At 36.5% G+C, this 24,505-nt stretch overlaps 3 protein-coding genes and 2 long non-coding RNA genes across 5 annotated transcripts; 2 read left to right on the forward strand and 3 right to left on the reverse strand.

Moving 5' to 3' along the window:
• The first annotated feature begins 777 nt into the window (after positions 1-777).
• Positions 778-2,978, forward strand: LOC104243711 (LRR receptor-like serine/threonine-protein kinase GSO1). Its single transcript, XM_009798949.2, has one exon. It carries the CDS (start codon positions 1,007-1,009, stop codon positions 2,822-2,824), a length of 1,818 nt encoding a protein of 605 aa, XP_009797251.1. The 5' UTR covers positions 778-1,006; the 3' UTR covers positions 2,825-2,978.
• A 128-nt stretch (positions 2,979-3,106) lies between these two features.
• LOC104243710 (high mobility group B protein 7-like) lies at positions 3,107-5,114 on the reverse strand. The gene is made up of 8 exons (XM_009798948.2): positions 4,859-5,114; positions 4,271-4,353; positions 4,133-4,181; positions 3,922-4,020; positions 3,760-3,817; positions 3,631-3,675; positions 3,447-3,539; positions 3,107-3,346 (listed from the first exon to the last, which is right to left on the reverse strand). Exons 1-8 carry the CDS (start codon positions 4,981-4,983, stop codon positions 3,287-3,289), a joined length of 612 nt encoding a protein of 203 aa, XP_009797250.1. The 5' UTR covers positions 4,984-5,114; the 3' UTR covers positions 3,107-3,286.
• Positions 5,115-6,462: 1,348 nt separating this feature from the next.
• Positions 6,463-8,925, forward strand: LOC104243709 (small ribosomal subunit protein eS26x-like). The gene is made up of 5 exons (XM_009798947.2): positions 6,463-6,582; positions 6,674-6,766; positions 7,858-7,942; positions 8,023-8,156; positions 8,587-8,925. The coding sequence occupies exons 1-5, from the start codon at positions 6,580-6,582 to the stop codon at positions 8,650-8,652; spliced, it is 381 nt and encodes a 126-aa protein (XP_009797249.1). The 5' UTR covers positions 6,463-6,579; the 3' UTR covers positions 8,653-8,925.
• Positions 8,926-10,599: 1,674 nt separating this feature from the next.
• LOC104243708 (uncharacterized) lies at positions 10,600-12,927 on the reverse strand. Its single transcript, XR_715272.2, has 3 exons — positions 12,778-12,927; positions 10,932-11,006; positions 10,600-10,700 (listed from the first exon to the last, which is right to left on the reverse strand). It is a non-coding gene; the product is annotated as an uncharacterized lncRNA (long non-coding RNA).
• A 3,809-nt stretch (positions 12,928-16,736) lies between these two features.
• Positions 16,737-17,807, reverse strand: LOC104243707 (uncharacterized). Its single transcript, XR_011406656.1, has 3 exons — positions 17,749-17,807; positions 17,587-17,634; positions 16,737-16,812 (listed from the first exon to the last, which is right to left on the reverse strand). It is a non-coding gene; the product is annotated as an uncharacterized lncRNA (long non-coding RNA).
• Positions 17,808-24,505: the final 6,698 nt, after the last annotated feature.

Raw genomic sequence — 24,505 nt, forward strand, 5'->3', positions numbered from 1 at the left:
ACTTCAGCGCCGTGTGCTGAAGTTATGCGAAAAAGCGGGTACGTTTGCAATTTTTTTTGTAAAGCGGGCACAAGTTAAAATGTGACACAAAAAGCGGGTATAGATGCAAATGCCCCAAAACTTAGTTAGCAGCATTCTTTAATTTGGGGCACTTGAGCTTTTAGTACACTATCTGGGTTCGATTCTCACTACAGCATTTGCTCAAATTTTTATTCGATAGTGCTGCGCCCGTCACTTTAAGACAACTTCTTTTAATATGATTTTAGAACTCATCCTCTTTTAAAATCTTCAATCACTATGGTCTCATCCAGAGGCGAAGTCAGAATTTCAAGCTTATGGATTCGGGATTTTAATCGCTTTAAGTTACTAAATTCTAGATTAATAATTTGTATATATTTAATGAAATTTTAAGACAAATACAAAGCTCGAACTAAAATTATTGGATTTAGCCGAACCTGCTCTCGGCACTCTCACCCGTATGGATCGGTGCATAAGGTGAAATGGTGGACTAGAAAAATTCAAAAACCTTAGTTAAATGTTCCTAAAAGGTGGGAAAGAATTTTAAACCTTATGCATAGTGCGCTCCAACGTTCCTATGGACTTTAGGATACTCGTGAATGAGCCTAAAAAACGGTCATATTTACATGTGAAGTCACTTAAATTTCACCCTCCCACTCACACCTGAGAAAAAACTACTGGACTATTTTAACCACAAATTACAGTTCCTACTCAAAACTTTCTATAAATAAGTGAAACAATTGTTCAGAAATTCAGACCAAATCATTCTCTCTTCAGATTTTTCCAATATATTTTTCATCATTGTACCTTGTTGTCTAAGTCATAAAGCCCATCCTTCCTTTTCAAATCTTTTAAGCTACTCCTATATTTTATTACTATAACAGTCATATAATATACTCTAGTTGCATATAGTACTATTTTCCTTCAAAGCTATTTCCCATTATATCTTTGTCCAACTTTCCAAACAGATCAACACCCACATCACATAATGCAGTTTCTGATGTTGGTTTTCAAGATTTTGTTCATTCTTACATTCTTTCACCTCTTTTCAACTTCATTGTCCTTAGCCCAAGAACCACAACCCGCGCCTGCAGTGTCAGAGTCAGCTTGCGCAGAGGCCGATAGGCGAGCTCTTCTTGGATTCAAAGACAAGATATTGAAAGACACTACTGATATTCTGTCTTCTTGGACAGGTACTGATTGTTGTGGGGGTGGTTGGGAAGGTATAGAGTGTGATCCTGTTACGAGACGAGTGAATAGGTTGATTTTGCAAAGACCTTCTGAGAGGGATACTAGCATTTATATGAAGGGAATTTTATCACCAACACTTGGTGATTTGCATTTCTTGGAAACAATGATAATTAGTGGGATGAAACACATCGCAGGTAAAATCCCAGAGAGCTTTTCAAATCTCACAAAATTGCAGCAGCTTATCTTAGATGATAATTCTCTACAAGGGTATATTCCTACTAGTTTAGGTCATTTGTCCTCACTTCAGACACTCTCACTAGGTGAGAATCATTTGTCAGGACAAATTCCTTCTACTATAGGAAATTTCAAGAATCTGCAGCAGCTGAATTTGGCTGGAAATTTGCTGACTGGTCCTATACCAATTGCCTTCAAAAATCTTGCTAAGTTACAGTCTATGGATGTTAGTCACAATTTGTTATCTGGGGTGATTCCGGATTTTCTAGGACAGCTTCAGAATTTGACATATCTTGACCTTTCCAGTAACCAATTGTCAGGGCAAATTCCAATTTCCTTATGCAATTTGCTCAAGCTTTCGTTTTTATCGCTTGATCATAATCGGATGACAGGAAGAATTCCTAGCCAAATTGGGAGGTTAAAGGCACTCACTTCTCTGTCATTGAGTTTTAACAAGTTGACAGGCCAAATTCCTGAGTCTATTGCAGGATTACCAAATCTTTGGAACCTTAGTTTATCCAGAAATTCCCTCTTAGATCCTTTGCCTATTGCCTTTTCCAATGGCCTCCATTCTCTTCTGTCAATAGACTTGTCTTACAACAATTTAAATCTGGGAACAGTGCCTGATTGGATAAGAAATAGAGAACTTTCTGATGTTAACTTAGCAGGCTGTAAGCTTCGTGGGAGGCTTCCGAATTTTACAAGGCCCGATTCGCTGAACTCAATAGACCTATCGGATAACTTCTTCTGTGATGGGATATCGAATTTCTTTGCAAGAATGTCAAGCTTGCAAAAGGCAAAGATATCAAACAACCAATTAAAATCTGATGTTGCTTTGATCAAATTGCCTGATGGAATTTCATCTCTTGATCTGCATTCAAACCAGCTTTTCGGGTCTTTTTCAAAGATGTTAAGCAACAAGACGAGCAAATTTTTGGAGGTGATCGATGTCTCAAACAACCAACTTTCTGGAAACATCCCAGAATTCAGTAATGGCTTAAACCTGAAAGTGCTCAACCTTGGCAGTAACAAGATTGCAGGTCAAATCCCCACTTCAATCTCAAATCTGGATAAGCTTGAGAGGTTAGATATATCAAGAAATCAAATTGCTGGTACAATCCCTATAGGTCTAGGATCATTGCTGAAGTTGCAATGGTTAGACTTGTCAATTAACAAGATTTCAGGCAAGATACCAGATAGCTTGTTGGGGATTGAAGAATTGAGACATGCAAACTTCAGGGCAAACAGATTATGTGGAGAAATCCCACAAGGCAGACCATACAACATATTTCCTGCAGCTGCTTATGCCCACAATCTATGCCTGTGTGCCAAGCCTTTGCCACCTTGTAAGGGAAAGAAACAAGACAAGTTGGGCCAGTAAATGCTGACCCAATCATAGGAATTTATGCTTGCAATAACCAAACACATTTTTTTTTGAATTCTAGTACTACTTGTACAACTTTGTCTTACTTTGTTAGTCAATGTTCCTAGAGATAAATTTGACATGAATTGGAAATTTTCATTTTCAAGTTCTCTGCTGATGTCTTGCAATCACCTTATACACAAATCAATTATCAATTGGTAAACACAAATCCCCTCAAAAGAAAGGGGGAGAGGGGGTGTGGAGGGGAGAAAATTTGACATAAGAGATGGCAACTAAGAATCATCAGAAAATAGACATAAGATTTAATTCCAAAAAGGCTTGAAAGCAAGAACTTAAACATAAGCTTCCATATATTACTTCTAATAAACCTAAGTTGACAATGATCAAAATTTACATAAGTTCAAGACTAGTCATTTCAAAAAGCTGAAAAATAGCTACAAATTTCAAACACCAAAAGCTCTATTCCTCATCTACTTCTACCTCTTCCTTCACTTCCTTCTCAGGCAACTCAACTTCATCCTGAAATTATTAATTTAGATGTAAGAATAGGGAAAGTACACAACAATTTAAAAACTTTAGACTACAATTTACAACAATAACAAAGAGAACAAGAACCCACATTGGCATTCTCAGCATCAGTGTTGGACTGTTGCAAGGCCTTTTCATATGCTGCTTTGAGCTCTGCTGCCTTATCCTGATAAGGCTTTTTCTCCTGATGAAACCATTTGAACCACACAGAGTAAGAATCACATTGGACACAATTACAACAAACTAGTAGAAACCATTTTACACATGCCACTCACCTCATCAGTCAGTGACTTCCATTTCTCACCTCCTTCCTTAGCAACCTAAATGGTTCAAAAGTACAGACAGATTAGCACTAAATGGAGCCAAAAGGCATTAATATCAGGAAGAGCTCAATTCAACATTACCATGGAGACACTTTTGCAATCAGGATTTGCAGCCTTAAATGTCTGCCTAAACTCATCCCTGCAAGTATGTTTGTTTCATGTCAGAGCATTGTATATAACTTATCAAACATACAACAGATTTATATATAAATGCAAACTCATACACAAAGGTAGAGAGATTACATGAACACAAAGAAAGCAGTGGGAGGGCGTTTTGGGGCATTTGGATTCTTTGCTTTCTTTTCCCTCTTAGCTTTTGGTTCTGTCGATTTCTCCTTACCCCTGTGCAAAATCACATAGTACCATGTTACAAATTGTAAGAATACTGTCAAACGTTAAAAGATCAAGCACAGAATGAAAATGGCAAATAATATCCAAGGATCTAGGAAATTACTTTGCTGCTGGCTTCTTTGTTTCACTTGCATTTTCCACAACCTGAGCCTCTGTGTACAAACAACAAATCAGTCCATTAACAAAGTCCAATAAAATGCCTAATACAATTAATTCCAAGTGAATAAAGAGTGTAAATTACCCAAATTCATTTTGATTTTTGCATCAAGGCTACAACTGTGGAAATTAATCAATGCTATGGGTACATCTTTGTTACACTCTTCACTGCAATAATGAAAGGAAGAGAAAACCCAATTCATGTCAGTATTATCTTTCACTGAATTTCCCAACCACAAATACATTTACTTTTTGCATGGGTTAAAAAATTTTAAAAAAAATCACCACTTTCAACTTGAAATATATATATATATTATATATATGTATACACACACACACACACACACACACACACACACACTTAACTCTTACAAATAAGAATATAATGATGTTTATACTAATTCCAAGTTTATAAACAACGAAGAACATGCTAAATGACTCAAAACACACACTATCTCCAAACTGAACATTATATTTAACCTTTTTTAAAGAAGAAAATTACATGTGTACTAAATCCACAAAAAATAGTACCAAGCAAAAAGGGATGCCTGGAAATTTACATTCAGAGACTTAAAATACTGAATCTGCCGATAAATCCATAGGATGAATAAATTTACAGCACCATAAATCAAATGGTTAGAAACAATAGCAGATAATATAGAATAGTGCATACCAACGAGCAAAAGCGCTGCCATCTTTAGCACGTTTAAGACTAGCAGCAGTAGCAGATACAACTTCCACCCTCTTTCTTACTCTAGTTGGACCATTTGACGACTTTGATGCTCCACCACCAGCCATTTACAGCTAATTTTTTAATGAACTTTTCAAAGAGAATTTCGGAAATGTGACAGAAGTGAGATTGTTGAGGAAATGAGTGTGGGGATTTGGAGGGTTTAAACAAGGATATGAAGGGAGGGAATGTGGTTTTCATTTTTCGAATTAGGCGCCACATTGAATTTTATAAAAACCCGCCAAAGGGATTTTGGTGGAATGTGAAATGGCTCGGATCGATGACGTGGGTTGTGTATCTACTGTTGGATTGGGGAATTTTCCTTTTGGACGGCTCACGATCGTTTACGTAATAAGTTCTCTTTTTTATTTTATTTTTCCAGTGTAAACATACACTAGTACACTAACCCGCACCCCTTAATCTAATTATACCAAATGCCATGTCCCATTCCATCTCTTTTTTTTTTTTAACCTCAATATATTCTTATAAAGGGAAAATGAAAAAAATTAAAGAAACAAAAACATAGAAATTCCGAAAATAATAACCGATAAAATATATATGGTTTATATATTAATATACAACACATTTTTTATGCATAATCTCACATCTCTATGACTCTTTAAGATACAATCAAACTTTTCTATATTAGTCATTCTTTGTAATAGCACTTCACTATAACAGACCAATTTTCTTTGGAACCAATTTTTCAAATTATATTATAATATATGTTTTATATGACAGCACTTCACTATGGCAGCCAAAAAATATTGAAACGAACAAAGCTGCTATAGAGAAGTTTGACCGTATATCTTGTGGTATTATTATCTAAGCATATTATTTATATTTAATGTTATCCTAAGAAAAAGACAATATCATAATCTTTATCATACTAGAGGATAGGCTCAATCTTGATTATATTTGGCTAGTAGTATAATTAGTTTTGGCCGACATGCCAATGTGTGCACAACATATCGGGAGAAATTCAAAAATAGCTAGATTTACAACTGGTCGTTCAAAAATAGCCAGTTTCAAAAGTAATTGAAATTAGTCACTTTTCATGTAAATATAAAATTGAGCGAAAACACTGTTCAAAACCCGAAAAATACGCCAGTATATTATGCTGGAGTTCCAGGATAAGTATGCTGGAACTCAAGCATAATATGATGGAGTTCCAGCATAAGTACACTAGAACTCCAGCATAATATACTGAAGTTCCAGCAAGTATACCGGTCCAGCATAATATGCTGGAGTTTATACACAGGTGCACTGAACTCCAATATATTATGCTGGATCGGTCTCTGTTGCAGTAAAATAGTGGTTATTTTTCATTGACTTGATAAACACTGGCTATTTTTGAATGACCAGTCCGAAAACTGGTTATACCGTGTTGTTTTTACTAAATGGACGCCCATATTTGGGCTTTCAAAGAAGGCCCATATTTGTATTCGAGCTTTCCGAACGGCCCATGCTTATTGGGCTTTCAAAGAAGGCCCACTAATTTCCGAAGACGGCCAATGTTTATTGGGCTTTTCAAAGAAGGCTTATATTTCACATCTCTTATCAAAGGAAAACCCTAGTAGCTGATAGCGTCAGAAGCAGAGTGGTCGCCATTAGAGTTCCATCGTATCCACTGCTCAGCAGCTGCTACAACTCGTCCGGCGAAAATGGTTAGCTAAAATTTTGAATTTCCTCAGCTAACGTAACTTTATACCTAGAAAAAATTGTATAATTTCTAAATCTATTTCTCTAAATTTACAGACATTCAAGAGAAGAAACGGAGGTCGTAACAAGCATGGACGTGGCCACACCAAATTCATTCGCTGCTCAAACTGCGGCAAGTGCTGCCCTAAGGTCTGTTCCTTCGTTATTATTGTTTATACAACAACAATAACTACTTGTACATCTCTATATCAAACTAGATGGGTTTGTTATATCAATCATATGTGCATAAATGATATACTTGTGAATAAAAGTACGTTTAAGGATATACACATATGCATATGATGGGCTTAGATTGTTGGAGCAAGCTTTATTTTGTTATGGTTTTGATGTTTATCTGACTATTGCTAGTATATTTTGTTTTTGAGTGCTTATTCGGTTTGTTGTAAATGTCTAGTGTTGTTGAATGGAGCTATAACTTTAAAAGAAACGAGAAATAGGTCCAGTGGTACCCGGTCCTAACTGCCCCTCTACACTTCTCCACAACAACAACAACAAACCCAGTGCAATCCCACACAATGGGGTCTACCCTTCTCCACATAAATACTAATGTCTTTGTTGGGTTTGAACCCGTGACTTGTGCGCCTAAACGACACATCACAAGTTGTGTTCTTACTGCTGGACTAAAGTCTTGTGGGCTATCTGGAGCTATAGCTTGTTATATAGGAATTGTAAGCCTGCTGTTTGAGTTTGTTCACCTGTTACTCTTTTGTCAGAGAGACTCTAGTTTTAAAGACCCCTTAATTTGTTTTATAAGACAAAGTTATCTATTACTGAATATAGCTGAATGCGTACAAGATTATATAGCTGATTCTGAGTCGTTTGGGATTGAGGCATACTTGATTGGTTGATTGAGATAAAATGCTTTGTGTATGGTTTTTGGATAATTGCTTAGAACTCAGGCAACTTGAGAAGTCATGGATCTTCACAATGTTTGATTTAGTGCAAATTTGCTGTCTAAGCTAATTAATGGAGTATCCATGCTTTAACAGATCAATATATTTTTGCCCGCGGGATAATAAGACAAGTTTTATGGCTCCTTTCTTCATCTCAGCTTTGCAGAATCAATTTGGTTTTAAATTAAGAGACCCGTTTTTCCTGAGTAGGGTAGATGTTGGAGAAATTTTTTTCATGTTAGAGGTGTTGTATAGCAGATGCAACTTCTTTGCAATTGAAGATTAATTGAATCTGATAGCTTGCTTTCTTTTTGATTTGTCTATCAGGACAAAGCAATCAAGAGGTTCCTTGTGAGGAACATCGTTGAGCAAGCAGCAGTGAGGGATGTTCAGGAAGCTTGTGCTTTTGAATGTGAGCTTCTTAGTGCATTGACAATGTATTTATATGCAATATTGCATAATGTAATAAGATGAATATTTTTGTATTTACAGTGTACACTCTTCCTAAGCTGTACTTGAAGATGCAATATTGTGTCTCATGCGCCATTCACTCCAAAGTTGTTAGGGTCCGCTCTGTTACTGATAGGAGGGTCCGCGAGCCTCCACAGCGCTTCAGGCGCCCAAGGGTACTGAATTTTACTTATACTATCTTTAATTCTTTTCTGTAGTATTTTCTCTATTGAGATCAAATTTTAGTTGTTAAAGTCTATTTCCTGCTTTGGAGAAGAAAGACGTCTTTTTAGATACGTTAATGTAGTAATAGGCTATTCTGTCAATTCTGCTGATGTTTGAATCTCATCTTTGTTGTTTCACCTAAATTCAACAAAACAATTTGTCTGCTAAAACATTAAGTACTTATTTCACCTACTTTAATGTGTGTAAGTTTTTTGAGTTATCAAGAAGTAGATTGTTCTATGTTTGTGAAGTATCATCTGCTTATGAAATGCTTGCAATTTGTTTAGAGAAAATAACAGGGGTCATATCTGTTTCACTTGCTTTTGCTGAATCAATGTAATTCTGCTTGCTTAGAGCTTTATTTCTTTGTGGCTATTTCAGGATGATGCTCCCAAGCCTGGTCAAGCTCCACGCCCTGCCGGAGCTCCTACTGCAGCTCGCACTTAAGTGCCTACATTTTGATCTACTGCTGTTAGGCTATTTGGGTTTTAGTTAATTTGAGATGAGTTTTTGAAGTGGATTTCTTTATTTAGTTTACTGGAACAATCATTAAATTTGTGCATGCAAATCTCAAGTAAACAGGCCTGTTGTTCGTCTTATTGCTTATATAGCCTTTGCAATTGAACTCTCTTTGCTTACACCCAACAAAAAAACTGTCGACTCCTTTTGAAATTTCTTCTCACTTTCACCTTACAGAAAGTGTTTTGGATCAAGTTTTAAGTTTGGCTTTGAGATAGCAACGTTTTCCGTGTCTGATATTGAAAAATCATTCAAAAGTTTTTCAATTTGACTTAAAGCTATCATAAAAGTCACTTCGTATGGAATCATTTTATGGTTTTATGGCCAATTTTTGAAACTTAAAGGTAAAAACAAAGTAGCAAAGGGTAAATACTCGAGTATACTAGCGTTTCTATTGAAAAAGAAACTCTACAGTAGGGGCGTCAATGGTTCGGTTCGACCGGTTATTTTATAAAATTTGTACCATATCAATTTTTCGATTATTTTATTATGTATAACCAAAATTAGACTTTTCAAAACTGTCCCAATCATGTCGGTTTCTCTTCGGTATCGATACGGTTCGGTTAATTTTCTGTATTTTTTTTATATCATGTAAAATTCACTAGTAGAAGTAGAATGCAATAACATACGTTCTTTTATAAGACTTAACAAAAAGATGGCAAGAGTATAGATCCATCAATTATTCTACAACAGCGTAAAAGAAATCAAACAAAGGCAAAGAAAATATAAATCACACGAGTTGAAAGATATACCAAGCTGGGACTCAAGAATAGAGTTTATAGAAGATTAAATATTCAAAAAGATAAATCCAAATTATATGAAAAGAAACATATTTAGTACATTGTAGTTTGCTACTCATAATCGCTAGAATACTTTGTGTCTTGCTAATAAAGATACTTGAAATAACTTAGTTTAAGTAAAAATAGCATAATAGGTTTTAGGAATTAGTATTTTGAGTTTAATTACTTGTTGGGTTGTAATAGTTTTCATAATTTCAAGGCCCAAAGAAAATTTAATGCATTATTACTTTTAAACTTACTAAATAAATATATTTTCTACATGTAAAATTTATTCGGTACGGTTCAGTATTTTTTCGATTTATTTTTATAAAATAAAAAACTTACCCTAATTATCGGTGCGGTTATAGATTTATATAAAAACATACGGTTTCTTAAAAAGAAACCTAAAACTTAATTCGGTGTGGTATCGGTCGGTTTTCAAATATCCATTGACACCCCTGCTCTACAGCATATGCTTGTTCTGTCCAGCCAGTTTTATATTTGTTTGAGCTGTACATATTCTCTTTTGGTAATAAATACAAATTGTTTATTACAAAATTTATTGAAGGCAAAAGAAATATTAGAGCATGGGTAAATAAGCGACTCTGCCTAACCTAAACACCTGGTTTCCCTACAGGCTGTAGCTATCAATCAATTATGAAAACAGCATCTTGATTTTATTCTTAATCCCATAAACTAAATGCTACATAGATAACGAACAAATAGTTAAATCTTTATGAATTAAAACTACAGTTTAATGGTTACAATTCATCCCTACATCAATTAAATATTTAGATTAATAGTAAGCCTCCTGCCCTTTTTATGGGCCAATCCCACCTTAAAACAAATTAAAAAGAAAAGAAAGTAAAAATTGCACGGGTCGACCAAACCTATACCCATTTTTTTAAAAAGTTTTAACTTGTACCCACTTTTTAAATAACTTCTTCTTCTTTGTGCGTAATTGTGTGCGCAAGATAGTAGTACCACAAAGCTAACTATTGGCATAATGTGTTTAATATTAACATAAAGTACATCATACATATAGATGTATATGCGGAACAAAGTTGTACAGGTACATTCTTAAGCTTGCTAGAAAGTCCAAAACAGTCAAATTGTTCATGTTCATGTTGGCGAGATTGGATAAAATCTTGAGTTTAGGAGTTGCAACTGGTAACCCATGCTTCATCTTGCTATTCACTGAAAGACATGGAAAAGCATGCATTAGAAATAAAACATAGTATACGAAGGTAAATCCATGATGATCTACAATAAAAGCAGTGGCAAAGACAAAATATTAACAACAGGAAATATTGGTGAGGCGTAAAAGGGATTCTTGAGAAAATTGTGGCAATGCTGGAAACAGAATCCCATGGTAGCAAAAATTTCAACATAATGTAAGATCAGTGGGAACATGAGTCAAAAATGGACCTTACTGCTCATATAAAGTAATTCTTCACCATGGTCATTCTTCCATGAAAGAACCTGTTTTCCATGCAGGCTAACCTGGAGATAACAATATACGTAAGTGGCACATAAGCAAATGGGGAAATGTCATCCGATTCTAAAGTTATATCCAAAATTTAGTATCCAAAAGAAGACCAATATTTTATTGTCTCCATTGCAGAGTTTAAACAAAATATCTGAAGAAGATTATTCAACAATGAATATGAAAGTAATGCACCATTTCTATATGTAATAAGAAAGCTATCAATTGTAAGTTAGAAATCCTTATAACCCCTTTTAAAAGGGTAAGGAGAGAACAATTACACATTATATACAACACCAGGAGGAAAATAAGATGTCACCTATGTTTTCTAAGTGAACAAAGATAATTCTCAAGTGTTGTGCATATGCCCGTCAATCGAGACCTTTTGTGAGGTTCTTAAACATAATATATGAGACGACAAAGATTGTAGGATTCTTAAGAGATATAGGTCTCTTTCTTGAACACACAGGCTATGGAGAAAATGAACTAATCTCAAATGACATGCCAAAGCAATCAGTTTCTATCTATTTTTCCCACCAAAACTCATTTGTGCTTTACCCGAGCTTATTAATAGGAAGAATGTTTACAAACAATAAAATCCATACAAACTCCAACTACCAACATGAAAATTAAAATTTTATGTAGTGCCTCCTTCTTGAGAAACACTTTCGTGGCGCCCAACTTGAGTCAACCACTTCCCAACAAGTATTAAAAAATTAAAGATATTTAGGAGACTTGGAAGGAAGAGCTAATTCCCTGAATAACTATAGATTACTCGTCACTGCTCACCTACCATCAGACGGACCAATTATCTTTTGCTATGGCAATCTTCTTTATTTTGTTTTTAATTATTTTGGTTCCTAGAGATTTTTACTAAAAGTTAGAATTCGATTGTTTTACATTCTCATCATCTTTTAGCCAAAGAGGGACATCATGTAGAGTAGGAATTTCCTCCGCAAAAAATGAGAAACTTTGAGAATGTACTATTTTACTTCATAAACAAAAATAATACTCAGAAAGAGGCAAGAAAGATGAAATGAAAATCTACCAATAGATAAACTTAGAAACAAAAAGATAAAAACTAAACCAGTAACAAACATATGAGGAGGAAAACATTGGATTTATGAGTTACTTCTTCCTTCATCTACCATTCTTCCAACTTGTAAAAAACAGAAATGCCTATTACAAATAAGAATGGTAAATCACCTTACCTTTACCTATTTATTTGTCTAGTTTCATTCTTTGTGTGTATTCGTTGAATCAAAGATTTTATTTTCTTGCATGTAGATAATGGCAACAAATAGACAATGAAAGACCAACACCTGAGACGATGAAGAATGGATCTTATCTATCTTATTCTCTATCATAAAAGTATTGTTCTCAGGTTAATGCAGATTTATGCCATGTATGAGCCAAACAATAGTCAACAATTTTTTCTCATCTACTACTTCAAGTCATATCTCTTAAAATCTTTACCCATGATTAATCAGCTCACATATTCTTGAGAGTCTATGCAAAAGAATGTTGTCAAATAAATCATATAGGATTTATCACACTCCATACTGCCTAGAAGAGTAATCAATGATTACATTTAGATAAACTCGCAATCAGTTCAAAACCAATAATTTCTGAAGTCCACATTACCACCAAAATGTGAAACAAGCAAAAAAGTATTATTCCTTCCTTTTATTTCCTCCGTAGTCACCGCATGATGTCACACTTCTTACAATTTATCTTTTTCTCGGAGAGCACCAGCAGGGTTAAATCACAAGCAAGAGATTAAATTACCTTATCAGCTTTTCTATCCGGTTTCCCAACGTTTTCACTGTAAGTGCTTCCAACTTTCTGCGTTCCGTCACAACTTTCAGATCTTCAAGGCAAAAGAGCAAATAGGACACAGACTGGTCATCATCTAAAGGTGTATTTGCCACACATCGACCAATATCTACCAGTTCATTTATCTGTGACATAAAAAATTATAACATCAAAATGTCAAAATTCAGAACTCCTGAAAATATGGAAGCAGGTTAGTTAAAGAAGTCGATACCAAATATACTACACTAACACGAGCAACTAGGGGTGTAAAAACCGAACTGGAAAACCGCACCAAACCGAAAAACCAAACCAAATCGATTAAAAAACCCGACTAGGTTTGGTTTGACTTGGTTTGGTATTGAGTAAAATAACTGTCACGACCCAATCCCCGAATCTGGTCGTGATGGCGCCTCTCGTGAAGACAAGGCCAGCCAGACCAAAACGGAACACCTCTTTTAAACAGTTAATCATCATAAACGGTAATAACATATAATATAATACTCATAAATTGCAGAATTTAACAATTATAACCGCAAGAACCATCCCGACACATGCCCAAACCGGGGTGTCACAAGTCACGAGCATCTACTAGGGTATAAATACAGCTGAAAGCCTGGAGTGTACAAATACAGACTAATTAAATAAGGAGAGAGAAAAGCAGCGCTGCGAACGTCGGCAGCTACCTTGCTAAACTCTGATGACTCTGCCTCCGATCAGCCAAAACATACCTGAAACTGCACACAAGGTGCAGGGAGTAATGTGAGTACTCCGACTCAGTGAGTAATAATTATGAATAATGGCTGAAAGTATGAAAACACGTAAAGGCACAAAGCAATTCCATATATCAAGTAGTAAAATCACTTAAAGCAGTAAATCAATGAAGAAATCAAATGATATTCCTTTTAAAACAAGTAAAACCGGTAGTTTAACAGGTAAATAACAAGTAGAAATCCGCCCCTCGGGCACAGTATCAATCGCTCAGCATAGTATCAGCCCCTCGGACTCACTCTCAATACAGTATCAGCCCCTCGGGCTCAGTATCAATCACTCAGAACAGTATCAGCCCCTCGGGCTCACTCTGTCCAAAAATCATCACAAGCCCCTTGGGCTTAGTAAAACAGTAGTTCTCAGCCCAAAACATGATGTAGAAATATCATTTAAGTTTCAAATCTGAGTAAAAGTGGCTGAGTTTTGTAAAACAGTAGATATCAATAGGACTGAGTTCAAATAATAAGTCAAGCAGTAAGGAAACAGTGATAAAAATCCCCCGAAGGGTTCAAATAGTTGGCACGAAGCCCAAATATGGCAATCAGCCCAAATCATGATGATAACAAATGAATTTCAGTCAAATATTCGGTAAAATCATCAATCGGGATGGACCAAGTCACAATCCCCAGTAGTGAAAGACCCTCACGCTCATCATCCAGCGCGTATCTTACCTCAATATAGCACCACGACGTGCAATCCGGGGTTTCAAATCCTCAGGACATCATTTACAACCATTACTCACCTCGAACTGGCTAATTCTCTAGCTCGCGACGCCTTTGCCCTTCGAATTAGCCTCCACGCGTCAAATCTATCCAAAATCAGAACAAATACACCACAATATGCCAAGGGAACAAAGCCCAAGCGAAAACATTCGAAAAATAGCAAAAATCCCGAAATTAGCAAATCTCGAGCCCCGAGCCCACGTCTCGGAATCGATTAAAATTTACATTTTCAGAATCCTCATACCCTCACGAGTCTAACCATACCAAAATTATTCAATTCCGATACCATTTGGTCCTTCAAATCATCATTTTACATTTTTGAAAGGTTTCACAATTTTCTTCCCAAATCACGAATTAAATGATGAATTCAGTGATAGATTCATGTATGCTAGCGAAATTTGAGTTAAAATCACTTACCCCGATGAATTCCTTGAAAACCCTTCAAAAAATCGCCAAAATCCGAGCTCTCTAGGTCAAAATATTAAATAAACCCAAAACCTCGTATTTATAGGGTACCCCTCAGGTTTCAGCCTCCGCGGGCTGCACCAAATCGACCGCGGTCCGCGCAAGCCAGTGCGGTCCGCGCAAACACAACCGCGGCCGCACAGGCCTTCCTCTACAGTGACAGGTTTTAGTATTTTGGCCATAACCTTTGCTACAGATGTCCAAATTGTGATAGCTTTACCTTTCTGTATACTAGACACGAAGGGCTACAACTTTCGTTTTTAAATCATCTTAAAATTCCTTGTGGATCAAAAGATATGAGCTTTCGAAGCTGGACCGACGATCTGCAGATCTTCATAACCGTAGCCGCGGTCACTTTTACGCGCCCAGCACTAAGCCAGCGCGCCCAACGCTAATTCTACCGTGGCCAGCGCTAACAATTCTGCCCCCATCTATTTTCTAAGTTCCGAAATGTCCGTACTCGCTCAAAACTCACCCGAAATACACCCGGAGCCATCAGACCTCAACCCAAACATACCAACACCTTCCATAACATCATTAACACCTAGTCGAGTTTTCGAATCACTCCGAACAACATCAAAACACAAAATCAACTTCAGATTCAAGCCTAAGAACTCCAAGAACTCTTAAATTATGCTTTCGATCAAAAAATCTATCAAATCTCGTCCGAATGACCTGAAATTTTGCACGCACATCCCAAATAACACAACGAAACTACTGGAACTCTCGGAATTCCATTCCGACCCCTATATCAAAATCTCACCTATCGACCGGAAAGTGTCGAAATCTCAATTTCGCTAATCCAAGCCTAAACCTTCCACGGACTTCTAAAATGCATTCTGATCACGCTCCTAAGTCCCAAATCACCTAACGGAGCTAACCAAATCATAAAAATTCTCATCCGAGAAAAAATACACATAAGTCAAATTTTGGTCAAACCTTTCAAATTTTAAGCTTTCAACTAAGACTGTTCTTCCAAATTCATTCTGATTAACTTGAAACCCAACACCAACGATTTACATAAGTCATAATACACCACACGGGACAAGTCATGCCCGAGAACTGGCGGGCGAAATGCAAAAGCTCGAAGCGGTCGGTCGGGTCGTTACAATAACCCGAACCAAACCGACATATAAATATATAAATTGTATTTATATTTTTAAGACTTTATAGTGATTTTTCTTTAGAAAATGTAGAAATATTTGGGATCCTCTCATATATTAAGCTTGAAAGTGTAAATTAACAAAAAATTATTGTTAGACGACTAAGAAAATAACTATCATGTGTTACTAGAAAAATTCTCCCATTAGAATATTTTAATAGATCATATATTTGTCAATTTTTTCCATATTTACTAAAATATATTCACTTATCAAAGCTTTATCTATAAATTTAACAAAGTAAGATTGAAATAATATTCTTGTAACAAAAAAACCTGAAAACCCAAAAAACCCGACAAAACCGAACCAATCCAAACCGATATAGTTGATTTGGTTTGGTTTTGATAAAAACCGAACCAACCCGGTCCATGTACACCCCTACGAGCAACTATAGGATATAAGATATATATTACTGAATTTTTACAGTGAGACAGGAAAATATCATTATAAACTCTTTTTCAATCAATATGTTGCAAGAAACACAAGGTTCTCAAACTTCAAATGGAGTAACTCCAAAGAATAAGACAGAAAATACGGTTCAAATCAGAAATGAAAATGCTAATCATATTTCCACTTTAATAACAATTAAGCAATTACATATAATAAACCAATTCTTATCCTTTACAAATTCTGCAGTTTTAGGATCCCTATCTACTGCTGTAGAATGATCCATTTCAAGAACAGAAATTGGATAACATTATCCTCTCAAAAAGTATTGCTCAAACTTGCAGCACAACAGTTATTATTGAAGAGATGCAAGTGAAGAATAAGGTCAAGAGGTAATTTTGATTACCTTTGTTTCATGCCTATGGTTAGTGGAACATAGTGGTTACTGGAATGTTTGTGTACAGGACAAAAAGTGAAAAGCAAGCTGCAGTGCAAAATTTATTTTCCTGCAAAACAACTGTTGATAAATATGAATTTTTTAAATAAATTTACATGTAATGGAGCCAATTAGAATTTTTACAGAACTACCACATGTACATATGTTGCTAAATTTCTAAGTTTTCGTAGGTAGGTCAGTGTTGTGAAGAGCGTCAAGTAAGGAAAAGCGAGAAGCTCCTTTTTGCTTAAAGCGAGAAAAAATGGCAGTAAGAACTAAGAAGAACTGGAGGACTAAAACGGAAAAATTGGCAGTAAGTAAGAAAAAAATTGGGCAGCATTTCGCTGCGAGTTTAAGGACCAAAACGAAAATAAAAAGAAGAAGAAGAAGAAGAAGAAGAAGAACTGAAGGGAAAAAAATTGGCAGCATTTCGTGGCTATTTTAGGATAGAAGAAGAAGAAGAAGATGAAATCACATACCTGGCCTTGAACTCGATGAGCTTGAACTTTGCTCTGCTCCTCAATGATGTTTGGAAAAAGATACATTTTTTTTAATGTTGCACAAGATGTACACAAAACTTCTAGACCCGGCAACTCCGAAGGACGGGGCAGTCACTAAAAATACTGAAACAATCGCTACTGTCGCTTCTCGCTACAATCGTACTTCTCGCTTTTTGGCAGAAGCGCACGCTTCAACTAACGTGCTACGCTTCTTGATTTAAGCGCTGAAGTGAGCGCTTTTCACAACACTGGTAGGTTATTTCTATTTTGTGGATAAACGCATAGGAGTTGACATGACATCAGAGTATACAAACTATCTCTGATGTGGTTTTCTATTTAGTTACCTTTGTTCCATGAAAGCCAAAACTGATCGCAAAAAGGAGCTGATTAACCTGCAAATATTTTCGGGGAAAAAAAAGAAGATGAAAATGAAAATGGTTGTTGTTAAAGGATAGGTTTAGTATATAATTCAAACAATGAATGAGGAAGAGAAATTTTTGAGTGACCTTCATTTCATTTTCACTGGAGTCGTTTGCTCCAGTTTTTGTTTTAGCTTGAACAATTCACCTCGTTCAGTTGCTAGCTCTATTTCTCCATCAGAGGAAGACAAATCTTCTTTCTTTCTCTTGCTGCCTTCACCTATATCCGTTGTGGTTGGTGCAGGGAGAGAATGAATGATATTTTCTTTTTCAACGCATGATACAATATACAATTTTCCAGATGTTGCTCCTGAATTGCGTGCGAATGCTTTTTTCACTTGAATTTTGAACAGTTTTTGACTAAGCCTGCTTTGCACATCTTGCATTTGCAAGGACTCATTCTGAAAAAAGGAAATATATTAAGTTATTTTGCAAGTTCAATAGTAAAGTGATCGTGTGTGAATTGTTTACTTAGAATACATACATTAACTGAAGCTCGCTCATAAACTTCTTCTGCAGTAAGACATAATATTTTCTCTCCTTCTTTACCCATAACCATTCCAAATATTGAGCCAGAGGTATCTTGAAGATTCACATCAAATCGATACCTGTAGTATATGTGTGAAAGTCAATAAGAGTTTAGGGCAGAGTCTGATTATGCTTTGGATGTATCTATAAAATTAGATAAGAAAGTACCCGGGAGTCAACATATTTTGTTGATTGCAGTTCATACTGTTGAATTTGGCAAAGTCCCACATTGTGGGTTAGCCATTTGGTTGGGAAATTTTTCCTATAAAAGAAGGCCTAATGTTTAGTATTTAGACACACGTCTCATTTGTCTTCTCATCTGTTTAAGACATTTGTATCTTCTCTCTTTAGTATTATTTCACTTGTATTTTTGGAGTGAAATAAAATATTGGTTGTGTCCGAGGAGTAGGCAAAATTAGCCGAACCTCGTAAATTCTGGTGTTCCCTTTATTGTTGCTTTATTGTCTTATTTATTATTTGGTGGCTGTCATAATTTTTGGTATAGTAGTTGTGACTTATTCACACTATATACATTTGGCTTCCGCAACAATTGGTATCAGAGCCAAGGTACTGTCTAAGTATCCTCTGGAAGGAGAGCCAGTAGAGGAGATTCCAACTCAGGAACCTCAACAACAACTTGAATCAATAGCAACCAGCAGGCCAAAAAGAACAATAACGAAACATGTTCGTCTCATAGAGACGGTTGCTTGTGCAACCTCAATTGTAGCTGATGATGTTCCTACTACTTATAAAGACGCTGTCCAAAGTTCAGAAGAAGATAAGTGGAGGATTGCCATGAATGATGAAATACAGTCCCTTCATCAGAATCATACATGGAGATTGGCCAATCTCCCGAAGGGAAAGAAAGCAATTGGGTGCAAATGGGTATTTGCAAAGAAAGAAGGATTTCCTAACCAAGTAGATGTTCGCTACAAAGCAAGATTGGTGGCCAAAGGATATGCTCAAAAGGAGGGAATTGATTACAATGAAGTGTTTTCTCCAGTTGTAAAACATTCCTCCATTAGAATTATGTTGGCTTTGGTAGCACAATTGGATTTGGAACTAGTTCAGATGGATGTAAAAACTGCGTTTTTACATGGAAACTTGGAGGAGGAAATCTACATGACTCAGCCAGAAGGATTCAAAGTTGCTGGAAAAGAAAATATGGTGTGCAAACTTGAAAAATCATTGTACGGATTGAAACAATCTTCTAGACAATGGTACAAGCGATTTGACGAGTTTATGTTGCGGCAAGGGTACAAGAGAAGCAAATACGATCATTGTGTGTATTTGCGCAAGCTTAAAGATGGTTCCTTTGTATATCTTCTCCTATATGTTGATGATATGTTGATAGCTTCCAAGAATTCGGAAGAAATTGATAAGTTGAAGATTCAACTGAAGAAGGAGTTCGAGATGAAGGATCTAGGTGAGGCAAAGAAAATTCTTGGCATGAAAATAATAAGAGATAGACGTTCAAAGAAACTCTGTTTATCTTAAAAGGAATATTTGAAGAGAGTACTTCAACGTTTTGGCATAGATGACAAGACTAAGCCAGTTAGTACTCCACTTGCTTCCCATTTTAAGCTAAGTACTACTATGTCGCCAATGGATGAAGCTGAACGAGAGTATATGTCAAAGGTACCATACGCAAATGCTGTTGGTAGCTTGATGTATGCAATGGTTTGCACAAGGCCTGACATTTCACAAGCTGTTGGAGTTATTAGCAGATATATGCACAATCCAGGGAAGGAGCATTGGCAAGCTGTGAAGTGGATTCTACGGTATATTCATAATACTGTAGATGTCGGGTTAGTTTTTGAGCAGGAAGACAATCAGTCTGTAGTTGGATATTGTGACTCAGATTTTGCGGGTGATCTGGACAAACGAAGATCAACTACTGGTTATGTGTTTACTTTTGCAAAGGCACCAGTTAGTTGGAAGTCTACTTTGCAGTCAACAGTTGCTTTGTCTACAACAGAGGCAGAGTATATGGCTATTACAGAGGCTGTGAAGGAGGCAATTTGGCTTCAAGGATTGCTAAAGGAGCTTGGTGTTGAACAAAAAGGTATCACAATTTTTTGTGATAGTCAAAGTGCTATTCAATTAGCGAAGAACCAAGTTTATCATGCAAGGACGAAGCATATTGATGTTCGGTATCATTTTGTACGAGAAATCATAGAAGAAGGTGGAGTCACGATGAAGAAAATTCATACTACAGAGAATCCTGCTGATATGCTGACAAAAGTGGTGACTGCGGTCAAGTTTCAACATTGTTTGGATTTGATCAACATTGTTGAACACTGAAGATTGAAGATGAAGACACAACCAAAATTTGTTATTGAGAGAAGATTGAAGATGTGGAATTTTGCCAAGGTGGAGATTTGTTGAATTTGGCAAAGTCCCACATCGGTGGGTTAACCATTTGGTTGGGAAATTTTCCCTATAAAAGAAGGCCTAATGTTTAGGATTTAAACACACCTCTCATTTGCCTTCTCATCTGTTTAAGGCATTTGTATCTTCTCTCTTTAGTATTATTTCACTTGTATTTTTGGAGTGAAATAAAATATTGGTTGTGTCCGAGGAGTAGGCAAAATTAGCCGAACCTCGTAAATTCTGGTGTTCCCTTTATTGTTGCTTTATTGTCTTATTTATTATTTGGTGGCTGTCATAATTTTTGGTATAGTAGTTGTGACTTATTCACACTATATACATTTGGCTTCCGCAACAATTGGTATCAGAGCCAAGGTACCTCATATGGCATTGGTTCAATACGATTAAGGAACCATGATGGAATGATCAGAACATTAACAGATGTTCGATTTGTACCGGATTTGAAGAAGAATCTCATCTCTGTAGGAGCCCTAGAATCAAAAGGGTTCAAAATCATTGCAGAAAATGGAGTGATGAGAGTATGCTCCGGTGCACTAGTGGTAATGAAGGCTAATCGGAAGAATAATAATATGTACCGCTATCGTGGCAGTACAGTTATTGGGACAGCGACAGTGACATCCAGTGACGACAAAGAGGCAGAAGCAACCAAGCTATGGCACATGCGCTTGGGACATGCTGGAGGAAAATCCTTGAAAACTCTATCAGATCAAGGATTGTTAAAAGGAGTCAAGGCTTGCAACTTGGAGTTTTGTGAGCATTGTGTTAAAGGGAAACAGACAAGGGTTAAATTTGGTACAGCGATCCATAATACTAAAGGCATTTTGGATTATGTACACTCTGATGTTTGGGGTCCTTCCAAAACACCTTCATTGGGTGGGAAGCACTATTTTGTAACCTTTGTTGATGATTTTTCCCGAAGAGTATGGGTGTATACAATGAAGAGCAAAGATGAAGTGTTGGGAATTTTTCTCAAATGGAAGACGATGGTGGAGAATCAAACAGGCAAGAGGATCAAGTGTATTCGCACAGACAATGGAGGTGAATACAAAAATGATCATTTCAATAAGGTCTGTGAAAATGATGGCATCGTCCGACACTTCACTGTTAGACATACACCACAACAGAATGGAATGGCAGAACGTATGAACCGGACCTTGCTGGAGAAGGTACGGTGTATGTTATTCAATGCTGGCTTGGGCAAAGAATTTTGGGCTGAGGCAGTTACATATGCATGCCACCTCATTAATCGTCTACCATCTGCTGCTATTGATGGCAAGACACCATTTGAAAAATGGTATGGAAAGCCTGCTGTAGATTATGACTCTTTGCACGTGTTTGGCTCAACTGCATATTATCATGTGACAGAGTCAAAATTGGATCCAAGGGCAAAGAAGGCTATTTTTATGGGAATTACTTCTGGAGTCAAAGGATATCGCTTATGGTGTCCTATGACAAAGAAAGTAATATTCAGCAGGGATGTTACCTTTGATGAATCTGCTATGGTAAATAAGGTAACAGAAGATACCAAACAAAATAAAGGTGCTTCTAAGCAGGTGGAGTTTGAGGGAAAATTTATTTTTCCTACACAAGAAGCAGAGGAGGAAACAAATGAAGATTATCCTCTAGAAGGAGAGCCAGTAGAGGAGATTCCAACTCAGGAACCTCAACAACAACTTGAATCAATAGCAACCAGCAGGCCAAAAAGAACAATAACGAAACCTGTTCATCTCATAGAGACGGTTGCTTGTGCAACCTCAATTGTAGCTGATGATGTTCCTACTACTTATAAAGATGCTGTCCAAAGTTCAGAAGAAGATAAGTGGAGGATTGCCATGAATGATGAAATACAGTCCCTTCATCAGAATCATACATGGAGATTGACCAATCTCCCGAAGGGAAAGAAAGCAATTGGGTGCAAATGGGTATTTGCAAAGAAAGAAAGATTTCCTAACCAAGTAGATGTTCGCTACAAAGCAAGATTGGTGGCCAAAGGATATGCTCAAAAGGAGGGAATTGATTACAATGAAGTGTTTTCTCCAGTTGTAAAATATTCCTCCATTAGAATTATGTTGGCTTTGGTAGCACAATTGGATTTGGAACTAGTTCAGATGGATGTAAAAACTGTGTTTTTACATGGAAACTTGGAGGAGGAAATCTACATGACTCAGCCAGAAGGATTCAAAGTTGCTGGAAAAGAAAATATGGTGTGCAAACTTGAAAAATCGTTGTACGGATTGAAACAATCTTCTAGACAATGGTACAAGCGATTTGACGAGTTTATGTTGCGGCAAGGGTACAAGAGAAGCAAATACGATCATTGTGTGTATTTGCGCAAGCTTAAAGATGGTTCCTTTGTATATCTTCTCCTATATGTTGATGATATGTTGATAGCTTCCAAGAATTCGGAAGAAATTGATAAGTTGAAGATTCAACTGAAGAAGGAGTTCGAGATGAAGGATCTAGGTGAGGCAAAGAAAATTCTTGGCATGGAAGATAATAAGAGATAGACGTTCAAAGAAACTCTGTTTATCTCAAAAGGAATATTTGAAGAGAGTACTTCAACGTTTTGGCATAGATGACAAGACTAAGCCAGTTAGTACTCCACTTGCTCCCCATTTTAAGCTGAGTACTACTATGTCGCCAAAGGATGAAGTTGAACGAGAGTATATGTCAAAAGTACCATACGCAAATGTTGTTGGTAGCTTGATGTATGCAATGGTCTGTACGAGACCTGACATTTCACAAGCTATTGGAGTTATTAGCAGATATATGCATAATCCAGGAAAGGAGCATTGGCAAGCTGTGAAGTGGATTCTACGGTATATTCATAATACTGTAGATGTCGGGTTAGTTTTTGAGCAGGAAGATAATCAGTCTGTAATTGGATATTGTGACTCAGATTTTGCGGGTGATCTGGACAAACGAAGATCAACTACTGGTTATGTGTTTACTTTTGCAAAGGCACCAGTTAGTTGGAAGTCTACTTTGCAGTCAACAGTTGTTTTGTCTACAACAGAGGCAGAGTATATGGCTATTACAGAGGCTGTGAAAGAGGCAATTTGGCTTCAAGGATTGCTAAAGGAGCTTGGTGTTGAACAAAAAGGTATCACAATTTTTTGTGATAGTCAAAGTGTTATTCAATTAGCGAAGAACCAAGTTTATCATGCAAGGACGAAGCACATTGATGTTCGGTATCATTTTGTACGAGAAATCATAGAAGAAGGTGGAGTCACGATGAAGAAAATTCATACTACAGAGAATCCTGCTGATATGCTGACAAAAGTGGTGACTGCGGTCAAGTTTCAACATTGTTTGGATTTGATCAACATTGTTGAACACTGAAGATTGAAGATGAAGACACAACCAAAATTTGTTATTGAGAGAAGATTGAAGATGTGGAATTTTGCCAAGGTGGAGATTTGTTGAATTTGGCAAAGTCCCACATCGGTGGGTTAGCCATTTGGTTGGGAAATTTTCCCTATAAAAGAAGGCCTAATGTTTAGGATTGAAACACACCTCTCATTTGCCTTCTCATCTGTTTAAGGCATTTGTATCTTCTCTCTTTAGTATTATTTCACTTGTATTTTTGGAGTGAAATAAAATATTGGTTGTGTCCGAGGAGTAGGCAAAATTAGCCGAACCTCGTAAATTCTGGTGTTCCCTTTATTGTTGCTTTATTGTCTTATTTATTATTTGGTGGCTGTCATAATTTTTGGTATAGTAGTTGTGACTTATTCACACTATATACATTTGGCTTCCGCAACACATACAATGAATTTCTCTTCTGATTGGATTCCTCACTTCTTGTCCACAGTTTGGACATATTAAAACGTAAAAACACTCGAGGTCACTTGGAAGTGATATTTTTGCCTCAATGAAAAAGGTGTGTCCTTATGTTACCAAAGTGAGTAATTTTTGTAAGGAC

The sequence above is a fragment of the Nicotiana sylvestris genome, chromosome 4, assembly GCF_000393655.2.
Source record: "Nicotiana sylvestris chromosome 4, ASM39365v2, whole genome shotgun sequence".
Taxonomy (NCBI): domain Eukaryota; kingdom Viridiplantae; phylum Streptophyta; class Magnoliopsida; order Solanales; family Solanaceae; genus Nicotiana; species Nicotiana sylvestris.